At 41.3% G+C, this 16,087-nt stretch overlaps 1 protein-coding gene and 1 pseudogene across 1 annotated transcript in view; one reads left to right on the forward strand and one right to left on the reverse strand.

Annotated features, from left to right (window-relative positions):
• LOC117268822 (NACHT, LRR and PYD domains-containing protein 3-like) overlaps positions 1-16,087 on the forward strand; it is a 20,068-nt gene continuing 3,981 nt past the window's right edge. Inside the window, exons 1-9 of the mRNA XM_033645521.2 lie at positions 1-137; positions 5,935-6,220; positions 6,314-6,406; positions 9,373-11,242; positions 13,177-13,350; positions 13,556-13,729; positions 14,527-14,700; positions 15,527-15,700; positions 15,826-15,872. Coding sequence (XP_033501412.1) covers positions 5,941-6,220; positions 6,314-6,406; positions 9,373-11,242; positions 13,177-13,350; positions 13,556-13,729; positions 14,527-14,700; positions 15,527-15,700; positions 15,826-15,872 — 2,986 coding nt within the window. The 5' untranslated portion in view covers positions 1-137; positions 5,935-5,940. The remainder of the gene's footprint in view (positions 138-5,934; positions 6,221-6,313; positions 6,407-9,372; positions 11,243-13,176; positions 13,351-13,555; positions 13,730-14,526; positions 14,701-15,526; positions 15,701-15,825; positions 15,873-16,087) is intronic.
• On the reverse strand, positions 12,768-12,935 carry LOC117269097 (U2 spliceosomal RNA; annotated as a pseudogene).

A 16,087-nucleotide genomic window follows, 5' to 3' on the forward strand; every position in this document is an offset into this window, starting at 1 on the left:
CTCCTGGAGTGAAGATTTGAGGATGTGACAGCAGAATCAGATTACATGAATACAGACACAGAGGACTGAGGCACAATCAGCAATGTTTCCTGAGCATTTCCTCTCCAGATGAAGAATGAAAATCTCTTCAAATTGATGTGAGTTGTTCATGTTTAATGAGCTAAATATTGCTATTTATTCTACAGTTATACATAAGAATGACTTCAAGGGCAGGTGTATATCTAAATATTCATTTTTCTAAGTAGTGGTTTTGGGGCCCAGAACCTTCTTTGAATCCCTTTTGCATGTTACTCTGTGTTACAAGAATGAGACAGACAAGTTGCCACATGTCACAGTATTGCTAAGATGTGGGAAAATCCTCCTATTAAGCATTCAGGCGTTATTTAATTCCAGAACCTCAGTGCAAAGTCAGATATGAGTGTAGACTTAAGGTAATACATAAGCAAACACAAATGGTGATAGTTAACAGTAGAAATACATCTTGAGAGTAAAAACATGTTTAAGGCTGTATGAGACAATGTGAAATCTATTTATGTAGATTTTTAAGTTCAAATTCTGTAAAGTGAGTGTAGTTCCCTTCGATTTACTTCCCTAAATATAAATTCTGTCATAAAACTAAGCAGGAACTAACATCTCTAAGGAACATACCAGAGACTGTGTTCCTTATTTCATGCAAACCCAACAAAAGGGCTCCCCCAACCCGGGGTTCAAACTTAATCTTCAGTCTTATGTCAGAATCCAGGATTACCTCAAGGTTTCTGACCTGATACTTGGTATGAAGAACTAATGACCACAGGTGTAGGGACAGTGGCTCTCTCTGGGCTTTTGCCCCAAATATTATGATGTCAGTCTCGTTGTCATCAACCTGAAGGAAGTTGTGAGACATCCGTACAAAATGTCATATAAACAATCCATTAATCTATCAATGGGGCTGAAATCATCTAGGGATACTCAGATGTATAGTTGGGTGTCATCAGCGTAGCTATGAGGCTAAAAAGAAGGGCACCTAAAAACAACCTTGATGGACCCTACAGGTTGTGTCTGATTTCTCTGAGGAGAAGTCGCCAAGAGAGACAAAGAACTCCCAGCCAGCCAGGTACCTATTTACCTGTTCTGAAACAACTTTTTCTAAAATCTTCCCTAAGAATGGGAGATTTGAAATGGGTCAGTAGTTGCTAAAAACTGTAATGTTTTTGAGAATTGGTCTAACCATGCAAGTCTTTAAAGCAGCAAGGAAGGGGCCTTTGGATAAAGAGTGGTTAAAGCAGCTGTGCGGATCTTTACGTTTTCGTTGATTATAGCGCCCCCTTTGGTCGAAGCGGTATGACACCCACAGCCTGGTATCATAAAATTCCGACTGCAGCCGGCATTCAGCTTCATTTGTAAAATCTCGACTGCAACCGGCAATTACCGCATGCATTTGTTTTGACATCGAAAGTACAACCAAGTCCTTATAGACACATCTGGTAAAACTGTGACGTGCTCAGCAATGCCCGTTGCATACCGCTTACTCGAAGAACACTCTCTGTAAACACGGCTCTTCTTCTTCTCTCAATTTATTGGCGGATCACAAACAATTTCTAGGTGCATACCACCACCTACTGTACAAGAGTGTACAGTGTGTCCGAAATCATTCACTACTCCCTACTACATGTCATTTAGCCTGTTTCTTAAATCCTACTCGTAATACGCACAAGGGATACGAACTAGGGAGAGTTTTATAAATGGTAAAAAGTTCCGCACAGCTGCTTTAACAATGCTTAATAAATCCTCTGACAGACAGTTAAAAACAGGTTTAAAGTATGGGGTCAAGGGAGCACAAATAAGGTTTTAACTCAGAGACCAGTTTTCTTTTTCTTGTCTTAAGAGTATTTTTGGGGCTTTTTGCTTCTAATTGATAGGACAGTACTTAGTGTGAGGGCGCAAAGGGCTTGAGGCTGGAATGGAACCCATGGCAGCTACAGTAATGACAGAGACCCCTTTTCAAATCACCTCTATATTCACCAGACTGAATACTCCCAAACCTTATACTTTTTAACGCTGGTCATGTGCAAGTGCCACTGGGTTCCAATTGACGTCACTTCTTCATACAAAAAATCCCATCACTGAGTTATGATATGACTCATACTCAATTTCTGCATGGAAATATGAAGAAATTGTAGAGGACTGATGTAAACTTATGTATTTATTCCAATTTTGCAGTATCAAAAAATGTTCCAATAACAAGTTGTTTTCAGTTAGTTTTTTAACTATGCTTTAATGCATTATAGCATGCATTACATTTACAATGTTAATTGGTGAAATTAATTTGCTTTTTATTATGCTGTATCAAATGGCTTCATGTCAATACATTTTCAAGGCACATATTTTAATATTGACTCATGAATGCCTAATAATTTATGGACTTTGTTCACATTAGTAGTGACATTTGTAGATTTTGCAACATTGTCGCAAAATCTTCTAAAAAATATTATTTTCTTGATTAGAGGCATGTTACAACAGTTTTTAAAAACAGGGAAAAAAATCTACATCAATATCAATGCGTACATTTCAGAGGGTTAAAAATCTCTTGATGCCCGCTGTGCCATTGTTTTCCTATGGAAGCTGGTGTTAACGCTGATGTCGGGGTCGTCTTCGGCATTGCGCTGTGGGCCGAAAGTTCAATTTTGTTGAACTTAGACCCCTTTTGACGCTGACCTTTCCGTGTAGAGCCAATGATTTTACAGTAGAACCCAGGCGGGGGGTGGAGCAAAGATGGGGCGCGGAAAAATTTAAAGACCCGACTGCAAGATGGAGGAGGGATCAGCGTTGGGTCAAGCCAACGGCGAGCGCTGCAGCGTCAGCAAATCAGCAATCGTGTAAGCGCCTTTATGATTTTGCAACATTGGAACAAAGCCCACCAAATCATGTTCTTTTCTTTCTTTTTCTTTTCCTAAAGTAAGACACGACAGTTGAGACCATAGTCTTAAAAGGGTAACCAGCTTTGTATCATAACAATCTGAGTATTATGTGTAAATGAACTACAGTAAGCTTCCCTCGATGGAACCAGTGCTGAGATCTCCCTGCTCCACTCCTAGTTTTGCTGGCTCTGGGGCTGTTGCTTGAACTTCAGGCTGTACTTACATAATTTTGTATTGCCTGTCACCCATGCCGCCACCACGGAAAAAAGTGTTGTGTCTCAAATCAGATACTGAGTACACTCACAAGCAGCACACTGCATTCACTATGTACTTACTTGTGTAGTGTGCAAATTTTAAAAGGTAGTGTTGTCTCAAATCAAACACAGCTGTTGTGCACTTAACATAAATGATTTGACAGCATTCCTTCTTCTCACATATTGTGGAGTATTATCACCAAAATCTGACAACAACTGTCACTCACCAAAATAGGCTATATGTTTTCTATATCTGCTTGTTTGCTCACTTGTCGTCTGTATTTATTTTTTAATGTATTTATTGTAATAAAGTGTACGTGCTTTCATGGCACATTATGAATGTCGTGGCTGATACCGGCTGGCTCTATCACTAGCTGAACTACTGAGTTAATGGTAGTGCTGCATTTTGCAATAATTCACAACTTGTCAAGCATCTGTCCACAAATCTAATACAAAAAAATTGTCTACAGTGAAGACAACAATTTAACATACCTCAATACCAAACATAACGTAAGTTATGCTCCTAGACTGTTTAGTTTACACCACAACATGGCTTGCTAGCTAATGTTAGTTTAGTTTAGTTTAATTGTTTGCGTTATTGTTTGCTGTACCAAAGTATTACAGAACCAACCCAACAAACCTGATGGCTGGGGTTCCCAGTAGCTCAGTGGGTAGAGCGGGAGTACAGAGGCAATGTCCTTGCCGCAGCAGCCATGGGTTTGATTTTAGCCCTTTGCTGAATGTCATCCCCCCTTCACACTTAATACTGTCCTATTGATTAAAGGCAAAGGCCCAAGAAATCATTTAGTGGTAGTGAAAAATACACATGTCTATTTGTTCAATGTCTCTGTGTTCACTGTGGTAGTTGGCTGACATTTCATATATTTGAAATGTGTTTGTGGTCCCCTTTCTGCTATGTAGTGTCCAACATTGCAAACTCAACTTTTTGACTGTTATGAGTAAACCATCCAGGTACTTTACAGCGCACTGCATTTTGCCATATTTTTATAGATTTATGATATTGTCTAGATACCAGATGCAGAGATGGTGTCTATTCATTCCAATGCAGTTTCATCTGGTGCATATAAAAAGTTTCTAGCTTCCAGGTTTACCTCTGTGGAATGCAGCACACTGAATATGCAGCAGTGTTTCTCCCGCTGGCCTCACCTGCAAGTTCCACAAAAACTAGAGCATGTAGGCAGGCTTTTCAAGCATGGGAATACTTGTTCAAAATTGCCAATAACCTCCTTTTCCATTCTTTCGCGTACACTGATGTCACGTTCTACTTGTGCATTATCCACCATTGTGTTGGTGGTGCAAACAATTGGTGGCTATTGGTGTTAAGATCGCCAAGATCGATTGCTAATCACTGTGGAATATTGCTATTTTCTTCGGTGACAGTCCATAACTATGAAATGGTGTAGTGCAGGACCTGCTGAACCCTTGTTTCATGAAAAATGAAGATGGGGCTCCAAATTTTCATTTTTCATTTTTTTGAGACAGTTGTGCTAAAAATGATCTGCTAAATGATCCCCTTTTAGGGCAAACAATCATAAGTGAGGAAAAATAGGAGCATGTTATGGTTTGGCACAGTTTATAATACATTGAAATTCACTTAACTTGTGTAAAACAGGCCTAACTATAACATAGTCTTAATGTTTTGCACAATCTACATTTATAGGTCAGTTGAATCATTTTATTGCTCCATGCTTTCTATTTCTTTGGTTTTAAAACAAAGCTTCTAACAAACAGAGAGATCACTTATGGCACTTAACACAATGATGATTTTTAGCTGCAATGTGCAAAGTTTATTTTATCTACGCAGTGATAGCTGACAGTGTGGCTGATTCCATCACTGCAGCTTAGAATAACATGAGGAATCTTTGTGATGATAACTGTAAATAAAAATGAAAGAAAAAATAACACTTGGCTCCCGTGATTATAAATGCAGCATTTCAGTTAGATAAAGTCAGCAGAAACAGTCTTGCATTACTCTATGTGTTTTTAAGTGACATAGTAGTTCCTTAACTGAATAACTTTCCCTGTAGAGCAGGCATCAGGAGTGTCTATATGGTAATCATAAATGTTTCTGAATTCAACTGGCCAATGATCAACATCACCAGGCAATCTGTACTGACAATTCTTCAGTCCACAAAGCCTCAACTTCTGTTTATAGCAAGCTACAGCACGCGGCCACCAGAAAATACAGTCACTCTCCGCCCAGGCAGCGCTTTAACACTGTTCCAAATTAGTCTGCACTGACTTTGAAAGAGACACAGAATAAGTAAGAGATATATAAAGAAGTTACTACCGTGACATTTCCACTTGCCTCCATGCTGCTTTCTACTGTTTACTAACCTCTTTTCCAGCCTGTCGGTGACATTAAACTTGACACACTAGTAAAAAAACACACACACACACACACACACACAGAAAGGCATACGGTCTACTGGCAAGGGGAAAGAAGTCTATCGCCTATTTTTAGTAGGTTTTCCCATGTTTCTGTGATTTTTATAATAGATGGGACAAAACATTCCAGTGTTTCGTTGCTTAAAATAAAGAGAAGAATAATATTTCCACTTGACAATGCTACAACCAAAGAAAAGTCAGCAAGTTCTTGAGCAAAATAAAATCCCTGGAAGTCTCTGGCAGCCGACCTTTCACCTTTGACTATCCAATAACAATCATGACCCACACATTTAAAACATTGCAGTCCAATGCCAGCAATTCTCTTTTGAATATCTTGTTGTTGGAGGTAAAAACATCCTCTGATTTCCCAGGAACCAATGATGACGGCAGTTACAGAGCTGCTGTTGGAAACACTGGATGATCTGGGAAAGGATGAGCTAAAGATCTTTAAGTGGTTCCTGCAGCAGGCTGAAATCCTGGAGGATTTCCCTGCCATCCCAAGGAGCCGTCTGGAAAAGGCTGACAAGCTGGACACACTGGACCTGATTGTGCAGACCTACAATGAACAGTCTGTGGAGGTGACCAAGAAAGTGTTGACAAAGATCAACAGGAATGACCTGGTGCAAAATTTGTCCAATGTCAGCTTGAGGCCCAAACGTAAGTCACCAATGATATGATGACTCATCATATCTGTAATGTGACAAAAATGAAGTCCTGGTTTGTATGAACTGAATCTCTTATGTCTCTCAGAAATTGTGCATGATGTTGGAGGAATTTTGGAGAGCAGCGGTGCACCTTCTGCCTCTCTTCCTTCCCCTCATACCAACAGCAGTCAGACTGAAGGTAAAGTTTCTCTCAGTTTCCCTCTCTGGCTGTCCTTTTCATCAACCTGCTTGTTTTGTTGATCTCAAAGCCATATAAGTTTAATTAAACCCTTTGTTTTACTTTATATCATCCACCCTAGAAACATTGATTTAATTTGGAGTTGTAGCGGCTCTGTGGCAACATTTTACCACAGTAATTGTAATGTTTGCATGCCACAAGTTAAGAGTCGTAAGTGTATGATTGTTGAGTTGGGATGCACTGAATAACTTGAGTGGACATTATAAAAATATTTCCATGAAAAAGTTAAAGTTAACAAATGAAAACAACCTATCGTTAACTACAAAGCACTCACTGAGTGTATCCTCACATCGGCTGCACAATTTTCAATTTGTCATTTTAATGCAAGACAGTGTTTAGATTTTTTTAACTTGCATCTGAATCTGGATCTACACATGTTTAAAGCCACAGTGTGCAGGAATTTCTCCCATCTAACGTTGAAATCATATATTGTATTCAAACAGATGCACACTCTAGCGCCTCACTGTTTCAAACACATATTGCAACAACTGTAGCCACTGTGTACCAAAAAGCTATGATAACACTGATGAAACCATGTCATCCGATACTACATGGAGTATTCATTCAGGCTCCTACACAGACACACATGACGTGAGTTGACAAACTCCCTCCTCACCATGCTGGCTGTGTTTACAACGTAGGACTGTTGGGGCGGATGTAAATTAAAACAAATCAATCACGTCTTGTCCTTTGACAACTGACAAGTGGCTCAACCTCACACACCTCATCCCTCTCTTCGCATTACTGCGCCGCTAACAGCTGTTAGTGGCCAGCAGCACTACTGCCACATAACAAAGTCCCACTCTTTGAGCATAATGCAGGATCATGTATTATGCAGCATCACGGGAGATGGAATCCTCGTCGCCAAGAAAGTGCAAAAGGGAATCAAAAAGGCAGCGTGACCAGCGAATTAAAAAAACAAGGGTCAGCACTGATGTTGCCTTTCCCAGGTGGAGAGAGCTGCTGAAGGAGAAAGGTAATACAATCACAGGCCAGCGGCTAACAGCGGCTAACAGCTAACAGCGGCGCAGTGATGCGAGGAGAGGGATGAGGCTGTTAGCGACTGGCCGCTAACAGTGCCTAACAGCGGCTAACAGCCAACAGCAGCGCTGGCCTGTGATTGCATTACCATTCTCCCTCAGCAGCTCTCTCTACCTGGGAAAGGCTACCCCGATGTGGGCCTTCATTTTTTTAATTCGCCGGTCACGCTGCCTTTTCTATTCCCTTTTGCGCTTTCTTGGCGACAAGGATTCCGTCTCCCATGATGCTGCATATGCATGATCCTGCATTATGCTCAAAGAGTGGGACTTTCAAATTTGCCAGGGTAGTAGCGAAGCGCCTCTTGCTCCTCTCCTTCGGCTCCTCAGTCACGCAGTGCTGGCCTGGCTCTCAACGACAATGCCGAAGGCGGTGCTGTATGTCCCTTGCTGGCGGGTGTATTCTCAAGATGGCGAAACGTAATGGAACCCCACAGACGACTTACCCGCACAATGTACAAACAAATCCGAAATTCTCCTTTTACGAGAATAAGTCAGATTATTGGTGGAGGTAATAGTACACCAGTGATGACATATTTATGAGTGCAGACATCAATTTTTGCCAATAAACAACTGAAAATGTTACACAATGTCCCTTTAAGTTAAAGACATTAACAATTCTGGAAATATACTCTTTATCTTTCCAAGAGTTGGATGAGAAGGTCAAGGCCACTCTCATGTCTTTGTGTTAAATAGGGAGCTAGAGAGAGAAGTGATTAGATTGGTACAGCGAAAATGGTAGGTGTATTTTTGAACTTGGGCCAAAACCAAGTAAGCTGCTACCCCCTGCTTGTAGTCTTTATGCTAAGCTAGGCTATTTGCCTCCAGGCTCTTGCCCCATGCTTAATTCAAAGACATGAGATTAGTATCAGTCTTGTCATGTCACTTTGTTAAAGTGAGCAAATAAGTGTTTTTTTCTTCCCAAACTGTTGTACCATTCCTTCAAGAAAGTACAACACTTATCAAATGGCAGAAAGGTTAATTGTACGAAATACTTTAAAAAAAGCTGCAGCTGGTTCAGGATCTGCACCAATCCCAATATCCTGCTTACTGAGAAACAAGCAAACATGACCAAAAATTTCATGGACTTGGTGGGAGTAATTGTCCCCTCACTAAGCCCCACCCTTTATTGTAAGCCATTGCTACTTTGTCAACCTGTCAGAGCTAGCATGGAAGGATAATTCAGCAGTAAATTAGTGGCTGTGTGCATTAGCTGCTAATGCACTGCAACTTGCACCAATGGCTGACACTGCTACAGGGAGCGTGTTTTTGCTGGGTAGCAAAACATCCTGGCGCAGACTATTTACTGGAGTTTGGAGGGGTTTTTTCAGCCTTTACAAAACCAAAAACACAAGTGAAAGGAATGGATTAAGCTGTGTGTTGTTCTAGTGTGAGCTGCAAACATTAGCTTGTCTGGCACTAATTATATCTTATCTAAAGTAGACCTTGCATTATTTCCAAAGGCAAAGGGCAACGCTAACTCCATTATTTTGTGGGGTTACATGTTAGAAAAATACCTGTCCACGACTGGAACATTCATCTTGTGGGAGCCAAGATGCTACTAAATCAAAGTTACATTAGCAGTCCTTTTTGATCCTTTGTTGCCTGTTACCCACCTACCTGGCCTACTGCCTAATTTAGACTCTTGCCTTTTGCCTGCTTCCAGCCTGATCAAGTCTGCCTTCCTTTGTTTGCCTGCCTGTATGTCTATTGATACTCTTGCTACGATAAACCACTGAATTCACACTGCTGCCTCAACTGTCTGCATTTGGGTCCTTCCCTTGTTGCCACTCTCCCTAACCCATGTGACAGAATCTGTTCACAGACTGTTAACTTTGTTTTTAACCCATGTTAATTTGATCTGCATAGATCTGCTGGAACCAGACCCTGACCCTTCAGAGCTCATTGCATTAAACAGATGCACACTCCAATCACACCTCCAGAACAGGTTTATGTGTGCACAAGAAGGGTGGACGGAAAGGATGGATAAAAAACACCTAGCTGATGTCTACATAGAGCTCTACATCACAAATGGGAGTGGTGTAAACATCAACAGGCAGCATGAGGTCAGGCATATTGAGATGGCATCAAGAGAACCAGGGGCAACAGAGCAACCAATCCAACCCAGTGATATCTTTACACACCCCTCTGGGAAAAACACACCTGTAAGAACAGTGCTGACCAGTGGGATTGCAGGAATTGGCAAAACGTTCCTTGTACACAAATTCATCCTGGACTGGGCTGAAGGAAGAGCCAATCAAGATGTGCATCTCACATTCCCCTTCACTTTCCGCCAGCTGAATTTACTCAAGGGCAGAAGGTTTCGTTTTGCTGAGCTCATTCACAAATGTATCAGGGAAACCAAAGACATCAGTGAGGAGGATCTTAATGACATTTTCGCTAAACTACAGGCTTCAGGAAACACCAACTATGACAAGAGTAAATTCAAACTTCTTTTTGTGCTTGATGGGCTGGATGAAAGCCGATTTCAATTCGACTTCACTGCTGACATAAATGCCACTATTGATGTGACACAGGCAGTTAGAGTAGATGCCCTGTTGACTAGCCTCATCAAGGGGGACCTGCTACCTTCTGCTCGCCTCTGGATAACCACACGACCAGCAGCAGCTAGCCAGATCCCTCTTGACTTCATTGACATAATGACAGAGGTGAGAGGGTTCACTGATGCACAGAAGGAAGAGTACTTCAGGAGGAGATTCAGAGATGAGGAGCTTTGTGGCAGAATCCTCTCCCACATCAAGACATCACGAAGCCTCCACATCATGTGCCACATCCCAGTCTTCTGCTGGATTACTGCTACAGTTCTGGAGGACATCTTGAAAATGAGTGACAAAGAAGAGCTGCCCAAAACCCTGACTGAGTTGTACATAGAATTCTTGTTGTTTCAGATCAGACAGACAAAAGAGAAGTATGGCACAGAGAAGAGCATTGAGTATATTCAGTTGCTAGCAAAACTTGCTTTTCTCCAACTGGAAAAGGGGAACCTGATCTTCTACGAAAAAGATCTCAAAGAGAGTGGCATTGACTTCAACGAAGCCTCAGTGTACTCAGGAGTGTTCACACAGATCTTTAAAAAGGAGCACCGCTGGAAGAAGGACAAGGAGGAGGATAAGATGTTCAGCTTTGTCCATCTTAGTATTCAAGAGTTCTTGGCTGCTGTTTATGTGGTACAGTCACTCATTAACAAAAACAAAAATGTAATGGTGCAACAACAGCTCAAGTTAAAAAGTGTCCAGATGCTTTTTAAGAAACCCTCTATGGCAGAGGTCCAAAGAATGGCTATTAACAAGGCCTTAAAGAGTCCAGATGGACATCTGGACTTGTTCCTCCGCTTCCTCCTTGGTCTCTCCCTAGAAACCAGCCAGATTAGCTTACAAGGCCTCCTGAAACAGACAATAAGCACGTCAAAGGACAATCAGAAAACAGTGCAGTACATCAAGGAAAAGATCCGTGAGAATCCGTCTCCAGAGAGATGCATTAACCTTTTCCACTGTCTGAATGAGCTCAATGATCATTCCCTAGTGGAGGAGATCCAGCAGTACTTGAGTTCAGGAAGTCTCTCCACAGCCAAAGTCTCTCCTGCTCAGTGGTCAGCTCTAGTCTTCATTTTGCTGTCATCAGGAAAAGACCTGGATGTGTTTGACCTCAGGAAGTACTCTGCTTCAGAGGAAGGTCTCCTGCGGCTGCTCCCCGTAGTCAAGAACTCGAATGTATTCTTGTAGGTGCATAGACATTATATCTAACTTTATGAAATGAGTGATTTTCCTAATTCATTTGATCACTTTTTAAGCCTGTAAAGTCTAAATGCAATAATAATATGCCATTACAGTACTGACTGAGTCACAGTTCATCTTGTCAGGTAATAGACCTTTTCACATCAGACATTTTGACTTTTCGTAGCAGGAAAAGTACAGGTGAAAAACATTTCATTAACAATGGCTCAGTTCCATCAGGTGTCTCAATAAGCTACCAGCTTTGTATAAAAACAATGTGGGTAGTATGTGCAAATGAACTGTGGTAAACTTCCCTCCATCTGACCAGTGACCTAGACCCTCCCTGCTCCCCCCGGAAAAAATGATGCAAAACTCATCATCTGGCGGAGTTTTGCGGGCTCTCCTGGGCTGTCGCTTGAACAACAGACTGTATTTCACATGTAAAGCAGCATATCAAGGAGCATTTATTGGTCCGGTGCAGCACAGTGCATTTTGGTAGTTGTAGGTTTTCTACCTCTTGAGCAAAAGCGATTGCCACAGCCCTGTTTCCTCTGTTTTCTCTGGTCACACAACTTGAATTTCAAAAGTACTGTGTCTTGCAACTGCATTGACAGCTTATTATGAAAAGACCATCTTTCCAGCTGTGAAATGCTTCCCTATTAACATTTGTAGTCTGATATGGCATACAAATTTGACCAATTTTTAGCAACAGTAACAAGCTAAGATGCTGTTAACTAGGAAGTACTCATTTAAGGACATTGGGACTTTATTATCATGTATCATGTTAATTATTATATTATCAGCATTTTGCACAGGGCAATTAGGTGTGACAGACTGTTCCTCAGATAAAAAGTGCATTCCTAGCTTTGAGTATGGAGCAAGGAAATTAGAGTTACAAAATAAACAGATCACAAGGCTTTTAGATGTGTTGCATTATTTGGCTTTATAATTTGGCTTTTGCGCAGCCTTGTTCAGGCATTGAAATAAACAGTTTTGAGCAGTTTTAGACTTTAACAGTAATCCCCTAACCCATAGCCGCCCCCCCCCCCCCCCCCCCCCCAAAAAAAAAAAACAAAAAACTACTTACTGTTCAAAGACAATGCTTTGTTTATTTTATACATATCAGGTCCTACCAATCCTTAATAGCTCGGAGTAATTGAAAATCCATCCATCCATCCATCCATTCCCATTTCCACTTTTTAGCAATATCTGGGGCTGGGTCGTGGGGGCAGCAGGCTGAGCAAAGTACCCCAGACGTCCCTCTCTCCAGCGACGGTTTCCAGCTCCTCCTGGGGAATTCTGAGGCATTCCCAAGCCAGATGATATTCCCTCCAGCGTGTTTTATATATATGTATATATATATATATATATATATATATATATATGTATACTTTATTAATCCCCCTGAGGGGGGGATTCAATTTTTTTTTCACTCTTTTTGTCATTAACACACAGGTCGGAAAGACACACACATGCACAAACAGGACCTTGGTCGGGTGCCCCTTGCTCAAGGGCACCTCGGCAGTGCCCAGGAGGTGAACTGACACCTCTCCTGGAGTGGGCAGAGCAAGCCCCTTGTCCATCTCCCTGTTCCAAAAATCAATTTAATATATGGTCCCCGGGTAGGGGACGTATCAGATATTAAACTGATAATAACAGATACTACACTTGATCTTAGCCAAAAGGCCGAGAAGCAGTTCTGGGTCTACCCCTGGGCCTCCTACCAATGAGTTGAACACATCTAACAGGAGGCACCATTGAGGAGCATACCAAACAACAGCTAACGTCTCAGGAGCGTATGACAGTGAACAAGCATGCACAGTCCCAGCTTTCATTTACACCTGTGCTCTTCCTGCTATGACATGACAAGATGTCTGCAGTGAAAAAGGTCTATCATTGTTTGTGGCTAACATTATGTTTCTCACTGATTCTTCTTTAGAGTAAGTGGCTGCAACCTCTCAGAGAGAAGCTGTGAAGCTCTGGTCTCAGTTCTCAGCTCCCAGTCCTCCAGTCTAAGGGAGCTGGACCTGAGTAACAACAACCTGCAGGATTCAGGAGTGGAGCTGCTTTCTTTGGGACTGGAGAGTCCACACTGTGTACTGGAAACTCTCAGGTCAGATCACCTCGATTTTATAATTGAATGAATGAATAACCATTTGTAATTTGTAATTCACTCATCTCTTTTGTGATGATGTCTTAGCATAATTTTACTAAAGTTAAAGATATATTATGTATGTAATTGTGTGTCTGCCCATATTGGTATAGCAGTTTGAAGCTAATCTTATTTTAAGCCAATTTTGTTTCTGATTCCTATTCAGACTGAGTGGCTGTAAGCTGTCCTGGAGAAGCTGTAAAGCTCTGGCTTCAGTTCTCAGCTCCCAGTTCTCCAGTCTGAGAGAGCTAGACCTGAGTAACAATGACCTGCAGGATTCAGGAGTGGAGCTGCTCTCAACCGGACTGATGAGTCCATGCTGTAAACTGGAAAGAGTCAGGTTAACATTCATGAAACTGCACATTTTAACAGTGAGCGTTGAATGAGTTTGGAAATATTAAAATATATTATAAGGCAAGACGGTAAAGGAGGAATGTAAGGTAGCTGATTTAAAGGTGATGAAATCTAGTTTCACATTAGGGCATCAATGTGAACTAATCAGTGTGATAATCCCATAGTCTTTGTATAATTATTTGGTGATCAGCATCTAGCAATACCAGCCAGAGGTGATAGCAGCAGGACATAAAGGCTAGGGAGGGTTTATAATTACATTTTCTACTGACAGTTCATTTTTATCTGACACAGTATAATTAGAGGAAAATGTGTTAAGACTGAACTGTACATTTTGGGATTCTCTCTCAGATTATGTATTGCTATGCATATGATAAAACAGGAGGGAAAAAAAAGACAAACTTTTGTGCTAGTTAAAAATGTTTTTTTGCCATGGTGGCATGGTATGTCACCTGAGCATAAGTTAGCTCGTCTCTGTGGCAGTTCACAAGAACTATCTGGGTACATTTTAGCTCACTATTTTGCAATCATCGACCAACAAGACACAAAGGTAACATTAACATAACATCAACCAACACTGTCTAAAGGTACAAGCAGTGAAGCTTGGTAAATTTTGTATCCCAACTTATTTAAGTGAGAATTATCAAATGGGTGTGCTAGAGTGCTTGGGGTAGAGTTAAGCGATCAGGACACTACAGCATGACTGAGCTTTTTATATGTATATGAACTATTTTGTTATGTTTTTCAGATTTTTCAAATTTGTCTTTTTTGTTCAAATTTCTTTAGGTTGAATGTGTGTAAGCTGTCAGAGAGAAGCTGTGCAGCTCTGGCCTCAGATCTCAGGTCCCAGTCCTCCAGTCTGAGAGAACTGGACCTCAGTAACAATGACCTGCAGGATTCAGGAGTGAAGCTCCTTTCTACTGGACTAGAGAGTCCACACTGTGTACTGGAAACTCTCAGGTCAGGAATCCTCACTGACTGTTTGATTATTTAAATCTTGCTTTATATGAAGCTATATATCAGGGAATACACCTACAAAATGTTATACTCTCTTAGCTACATTCCGCATATTATCAAAATAGTTTTTATGTTTGTTGTCTCCAGTGTTGGGGTTGTCCATGGTTTACCATTAATTGGTTAACCACCAAGAATGTTTTTGACTGGTTACTCATGTAGTTCTATAGGTTGATTTTGCCACTCTTTAGTTTACTGCACTGCGCACCATCCGGGTGTGGTGGGAGATAATTAGCCAGTGGTGCCATTCATTCAATGATTACTGCTAGTTACGCCGTCTGGACCCAAAAGCATTACTATGGTGACATTGTGCCTACTCTCCAGTCTCCCCCCCAGGTCGCCCCAGTGAGTAAACCCTCTTTAGCATTGTTTTTAGCTCTGTTAGTACCATTAGCATTGTCAGTGCGGCAAGTGGTGCTAACATATTTAGTGCTAATGGAGTTTGTGGCGCTTAAGCTCACTGACTCAGTGCAGCACCCAAGTAAAGGGAAAGGCCTCCTGTATATGATGGCATTTGTTGGTATTCTACATCCAGATGACATTGGCATGAGACATCTTGACATTAAATTTTGCTTACTCAACAACACAATTTAAAACCAACAAAATGTCAGTGTCAGCTGTCGTCAGTATTCTACATCAACTGATGCTGGCATTAAATGTTGTCCATGACATTGTGGGTGACCCTATGTCACAGCCAAAATTCAGCCAAATATCAACCTCAAAGATGTTGGTGACCAGCTGGGTTGACTGTGGCCGTCTCTTGTGTGTGTAGACTGTCAGGCTGCCTGGTCACAGAGGACGGCTGTGTTTCTTTGGCCTCAGCTCTGAGCTCCAACCCATCCCATCTGAGAGAGCTGGACCTGAGCTATAATCATCCAGGAGACTCAGGAGTGCAGCTGTTGTCCGCTGGACTGGATGATCCACAGTGGAGACTGGAGACTCTCAGGTACAGCTTTTAAAAAACACATTTTTTCAGTCAGACTGATAAGCTGAGAAGTATTGTCTCATATTCAGCAAGCTTATGACTGATATTGCCTGTAAAAAGAAAATATGTTGTGTTTATTTCTCCAGTGTGGATCATATTGGAGCGTGCTGGTTGAAATCTGGTCTGAGGAAATGTAAGTGTGTATTCAGTTTGTCTTAAAAGGAAATGACAGAATCTTTTCATAGTAAGTCTTCTGCATTCGATAATGGATAGAAGTTTTGTGTGAATGCTACCCTATGATACCTTTGGGAAGCAGGGCTTGGATCTGTTAGGGCTGTTGTTTTTTATTTAAAGTTTGAATGTGGGGAAATAAAATGGAACATTTTATCAGTACCAGTGGGAATAAAA

This window comes from Epinephelus lanceolatus, chromosome 18 (assembly GCF_041903045.1).
Source record: "Epinephelus lanceolatus isolate andai-2023 chromosome 18, ASM4190304v1, whole genome shotgun sequence".
NCBI lineage: Eukaryota > Metazoa > Chordata > Actinopteri > Perciformes > Serranidae > Epinephelus > Epinephelus lanceolatus.